Raw genomic sequence first — 6,027 nt, 5'->3', positions numbered from 1 at the left:
GCTGACAGGCCGCACAGTGAGGTGCAGCTAACTGAGTGTGAGGAGAATAAACATTTTTTAAACACATAAACACATTTTTCCAGTCTTGATTAAAAAAAAAAAAAAACCTGATGAAAAAAATATATGTACATATGCATTATTATCACTACTAATTAATCTGCAGAAAACTTTGTAATTTTATCATTTATTCTGAAACGTGTAGTTAAAAATGCCCCACACAAGTTCCTAGATGCCAGATAACTTCTCTAAAACGCTCATTTAGTTGCAGACAAGAAATTTAGACCCGCAAGTATTCAGCTGACCATTACATAAGACATAGAAATATGAGAAATATTCACGAGGCTTGAACCAGCAAATTTGTGGCATTTTCTTGTGAAAACATTGGGGGCAGAGCAGTCGCCCACCAATCAGAAGGTCGGTGGTTCGATTCCCGGCTCCTCCAGTCTGCATGCCGAAGTATCCTTGGGCAAGATACTGTACCCCAAATTGCCTCCGATGTGTGTCACATCGGTGTGTGAATGTGTGTGAATGGGGTGAATATGATCTGTAGTGTAAAGCGCTTTGAGTGGTCGAAAAGACTAGAAAAGCGCTATATAAGTACAGTTGAAAAAAAAACATAACCGTAAAGATTAATCAACCATCAAAATTGTTGCTGACTGATTTGTCAGTCCACTGACTGTTTCAGTTCTACACATTTATGTTGTTGGGGTGACCTGCTGTGGCTCTCTAGGTGCAGTTTTTACCCCTGTCCTTGTAAAACGTGTGATGTCGTGTCACTTACAGTATATCAGCTGTGAGGACGCTGCTGCTTTCTTTCTGGGGTATTTGATGTTGTGTAAATAAGGAAGCCATAAAGGACAAATATTAGCATCAGACAAGAAAGGCAAAAGACAGCAGTGGTTTTGACACTACAGAACTTTACTTGAATTTGATCCAAGTTCATTGTCTATACAGGGTATATTTACAAGATCTGAAATCAGGGAAGGGCAAAAACAGAAAAAAAACAAACACTAGATACAACTGAGGTATTAGCTAAAAGCATTTACAGGTATGTAATTTACTAGTAAATATCAATGATGATAAACAGTTAGAGATGCAGTGTCTTCTGCTTAAAAAACATCTTTTTATATCACAACATGAGGTAGGAGAACAGTGTCTCGATTCATGCAAGAACAAAAGTCTCATCACACTGTAGTATTGGCAACGTAGTAGTATGCAATGGTCATACACAGACACTGCGTTTCATGTTCCAGAACAGCATCGAGGGGGAAGAAGAAGAAGGTCTCTCTTTTTTTTTTTCTTTTTTTTTTTAGCAAAGCCATAAATATTTTTTAATCATCTATAACAGGATGTGTAGAAATTAAAACATTATGTTCTTAGTAACCTGTGGTCTTAGTAACGTCATCCACACCGGTGTGGAGTAATTACTGGCTGAAAATTAAGCACCCAACTACAAAGCAAACCACCTTGCAACAGTTCAAAGGTCACCTTGGATATGTTTACTGGTTTTTTCATCACATGTGGGTATGTAAATCCTGTATTAAAATGTGTTCATGTGGTAAAGCCACGGGATGTTCTCGCCTCGTTTTACTCGGTTGGGAAAAACCTCACACCTGTAAAATTCTGTACAAAGCATATCCAAGTTCTCATAACACTGCAAAATGCAAAAAAAAAAAAAAAAAAGGAGGGGGGGGGGGGGGGGGGGGCACGCCATGTTACATGGTGCACAATTAAAGAAGCTAAACATTGCCCCCTTGTGTATAAAATTCAAATTACACAAAAAGTTAAATTACAGATTTTCATCAGGTGTCTGCTAATATGATGAATTCATTTTTTTTTGTTGATGTTCTGCTGAAGTGGTACTTGAGTCAGTGAAAACTAATACTGATTTATCTGTTAATAAATCCAGACGAGGATATATGAGCTCAAATCAGAAATACATGACTAACACATCCAGAGCTACGTGATGAGCCAGGTTTTCTCTCTTTTTTCCCTTTTCAAAGCTGTTGTGCTTCAGTCAGACGTGGGAGGTCAACACACACACACACACACACACACACACACACACACTCATTCTGTCCTGCTTATTTCCAAATCAAATCAGGCTACATTTTATGATCTTCATAATCTGACTCTCTGAACCAATAATGACATAAAACTTGCACATGTTCAATGTTCATGCATATGAGCCATCTCAACAGTTTGTTGTGCATTACATGTAGAAGGGGGGGGGTTCTTCTCACAATAAACTGACTGGTAGAGTGGCCTGGTGACACTAAACATAAGGGGCAGCAAACATGCAAAAAAAAAAAATTTTTTTGTTTGTTTTCTTTTTTCTCCCAAAATGCATTTTTCTTAAACAAATGTTTTGAATTTAGCTCAGGGGGAGAGGGGGTTTTAACAAAGAGGAGGGGGAAAAAAGCTCATCACATTACAAGTCAAACAGCCTGTCAAGATGAAATCCACAAAAAAAAAAAAAATGCATCAGTTCAGAAAAAGAGGGGGAAATGTGTAACAAAGTTATTATTTTTCTATTTTGCCTTTGTCCTACGTCATGTCTCAGTAAACCATGCATTTCACTCCTCCAAACATCCACATCTGATATCTGCAAAGATCATTTTTAAAAAAAGAAAGCAAAAAAACATTTAGGCTGTCTGTAGCCTTAGTTCTGGTCCAATTTATATAACCTTTTGAAGATTATTCATATAAGAACAGTTAATATATTAATGACTACTGTATTTACAAAGTGAATATAAATCTTTAGTTAATACGTTAAATATTTTCTTTCATAATTTCAATAAAGGTTTAAATGGAACAACAGTAGAGTGTATATTTGCGGCATGGGTTTGATTTAACTGGCTTACACCTGCACCTGCTTTTATGACTATCAACAAACCACAACTGTACCCTGCCCCGGTCTTTAAGGTCTGTTATTGTAAAGGGAAGCTGTGTAAGAAAAATCTGCATTGAACAGGATGGAGCACAGTGGAATGTCTATCAATTTGCATTTAGAGCAGATGCATAAAAAAAAGCTCAGAGTTTGTTTTTTTGTTTTGTTTTGTTTTTTTTTTTTTAGCCGAGGCCGATCCCCTTCTCTTTTTAAACAATTATTTACACACATACACTCGCTTACAGGGATCTCCTTAGTGGCAATAAAAAGCGCTTTTGCCTGGCAACTGACACAATAAAAGTCCTCTCTCTTCCTCTGGCTGGACGTCTGCTCGCTCTCCTGGGCATCTACAAAACACTGCACACCCCCAGCTGATCTGGCACTGGAGATGGATGGACGGGTATGTGAGAGTGAGTGAGTGACGGTGGTTCTGTGGGAGAGGGAGGGAGGTTGTGTTGAGAGAGCTGGTGGTGGAGGTGGAGGAGGAGGAGGAGGAGGAGGAGGAGGAGGAGGAGGAGGAGGAGGGAGTCCTGTACAGTCTCACCCGAGGGTGGGCAGAGGCCCCCAGACAACAACAGCTGCCCCCATTCTGACAGCACAAAACAACAAAAAAAAGAGGGCTCCCTCTGTACCCCCGGCGTCCGGGCCACCCACCCAGCCTGCTGCGGGGGAGAGTACACCAGTCCCCAGAGCGCTCCCCTCAATCCTCCCCTCTCTCTCTCTTCCTCTCCTCCCTACCCGGTGCTGTTTGTTCAGCCAGGCAGAATAACGTGAAGCAGGGTCCAAACAGCCTGGACTAACTGCTTTCACCTGCGACCCACATTCTTAGACGACGGACAAACAGGGTGGGGATAAAACCGTCTGCTAACAATGAAGTCAGAAGATACAAGAAAAAAAGAAGACGGCGCAGCCCAGAAAACAGGGACAGACTGGAGCTTTGATCATTTGCTGGGAACGCTGGGGCCATTGTTCCGCCTGAATGCCTACACTGCACTGACACACTCGAGTGTGCGGGTATGTAAGGATGTCGTATGTATTATGGTAACACAGCACAGCTAGTGCACATGTGAGACTGTGCCTTTCTTTTTTCTCTGAAAAGCTACACCGGGCTCAGCCAGCCCCCATGTCCAGACACATTCCTTTCCCAGGAGACTCAGGGGGGGCACGTTAAGTGCATAACACTGCTCGTGAGCTTCTTCATGCCAAGCCTGAAAAGAGCACAGTGTTTCCTCTCTCGCCCCAAAAAGTGGGTGAAGACCACAGTGTTGCAGACTTTCCCAGCAGAGAGCAATGGTGATAGCATGCAGCAATGGATGGAAGGTGTGAGGTCTCCAGTGAGGAGGGGTGAGGTGAGGGAGGGTTAGAGGAGACGCTGGGGCAGCTGGTGGATCAACTGACAGACTGTTTGGTCTACAACAGGAGAGTCCAGGTGCTGCCCAGCAGAGTGAAGAGGAAGATAAGTCTGTTAGGAGCAGCTGGGGTCCAGGCCAGACAGTTTGCTAGCTAGCTACCTTGAGGGGGTCACACTCAAAAAACACTCATTTCAAGTTCAGCGTCACTATTGGCATATTTTCATGAGGTTTCACGACATCTGCTAAATGTCTTTTTTTTGTACAGTAAAGGGTCTTCCCCTCCATATAGACTTGATGTTTTAACACATTATACTTTTCTTTCTCTGTATTTTATAAGGAGCAAAAAGGAACAAACAAACAAAAAAAGGTTTTGAAATGTACATGCAGTTTCCTGCATTCGCTGGTACTTGAGCATCTGCGCTGTAGGTACAGAAAAACGGGAAAGGAGGCACGCGACCGGGCGCCGCCGTTAGTGTGTCCGTGGGCACCGGCTGCTGCGCCAGGTAGTCGCGTGAAATGACGTCTGTGAGGAGCTGAGACAAGCGTCCGTGTGTCTGAGCTGAAGTCCAAAATCTCAAAATGTCACTGGCTCCAGAATCCAGAAAAAGCAAGAAGGGGGACGGGGGAGAGAGGAAGGGGTGACAATCGTGACAAAGGGGGGGGGCAATAGTGATAGGTTGAGCTGGTCTCTACTTGACCAAACTCCTGTCTGTGAAGCAGCTGTTTGTTCAGTAAAAACTATAAATTAAATCATACATGCCCAAAAAATCTTTTAAATACTGTTTAAAGAGAGGAGACGGAGCAAAAGAAAGAATAAAAAAACACACCATAAAACTTTTCTTTTAAATGATGTTAAATTACAAAAAAAACAAAAGTCAGTCCTACACTGAAATAAGAGGGGTGGAGGGGGGTGAGATGCACAACTTAAAACAGCCTGAGGAGATGTGAAGCTCCTTTCTGCTTCAGGCTGATTTGTTTGCGTCTGTAGAGTTGGCGGGTGATTGGGGGAGAGGAATGAGCGAGGGGAGGGAGGCGCCTGGAGGGGTGGCAGTTACTTTTGGCCAGCCGCTGGGGCCTCTGAGATGGAGGAAGAGGAGGAGGAGGGCGGGGAGTGGGCGTTTGGGGGTCCGGTGGAAGGGGTGGGAGGAGGAGAGGGGCTGCCTCCCACCGTGCCAGACCGGGCCATCTGCTGCTTGAGTTGGGTGATTGTGCGCTCCAGCTTCTCCCGCGCCTCCCGCTCCATACGCAGCTCCTCCTGCAGCTCTTGCCGGTCCGCCTCTGCCCGCTCCAGCCGCTGACGGAGCTCCGACAACTGGGAGGAGACACAGACATAAAGTAAAGTTATGACTAACACACATATAGTCTGACACATTATCATGGACACCAACCAGTAAGTCATGGTGTAGATATACACAATCGCTGGTGTTGTAATCTCAGTTAGAAACTTAAAAAAATATGGTGAGACGTACACAAAACAGAGCCTGTACACAACATTTAGACAAAGAGATAGCAGCTGAAAAGTAGCTAACTAGCGAGCTATCATAACAGCCTGTGCAGTACAGCAGATAGATCTAGTTGTGACTGTCAAAATGCAGGAAGAACCTGACAGAGAAGACCCTAACCCTCACTGACTGCTGCCACTTCTGGTCACTTTTTGATGGTCAGACCTGGATGCTGATTTAACCTTGTTAACTGTCACAGTAAATATGTGTGTGCCAGACAATTATAGTAAAGACTTACAGATAATTGCGACTGATTCTGACACAAGGAGCTGCGATTATACTG

General features: G+C 43.5%; 1 protein-coding gene across 2 annotated transcripts in view; it reads right to left on the bottom strand.

Annotated features, from left to right (window-relative positions):
* Positions 1-900: 900 nt before the first annotated feature.
* Positions 901-6,027, bottom strand: part of skila (SKI-like proto-oncogene a) — a 34,923-nt gene continuing 29,796 nt past the window's right edge. For both annotated transcript variants that reach the window (XM_051069921.1, XM_051069920.1), the window contains exon 8: positions 901-5,554. In XM_051069921.1, coding sequence (XP_050925878.1) covers positions 5,294-5,554 — 261 coding nt within the window. In that variant the 3' untranslated portion in view covers positions 901-5,293. The remainder of the gene's footprint in view (positions 5,555-6,027) is intronic.

The sequence above is a fragment of the Lates calcarifer genome, linkage group LG4 (assembly GCF_001640805.2).
Source record: "Lates calcarifer isolate ASB-BC8 linkage group LG4, TLL_Latcal_v3, whole genome shotgun sequence".
Lineage (NCBI taxonomy): Eukaryota > Metazoa > Chordata > Actinopteri > Centropomidae > Lates > Lates calcarifer.
Note: the sequence above shows the minus strand (reverse complement) of the source record. Positions and strands in the feature narration are given on the sequence as shown.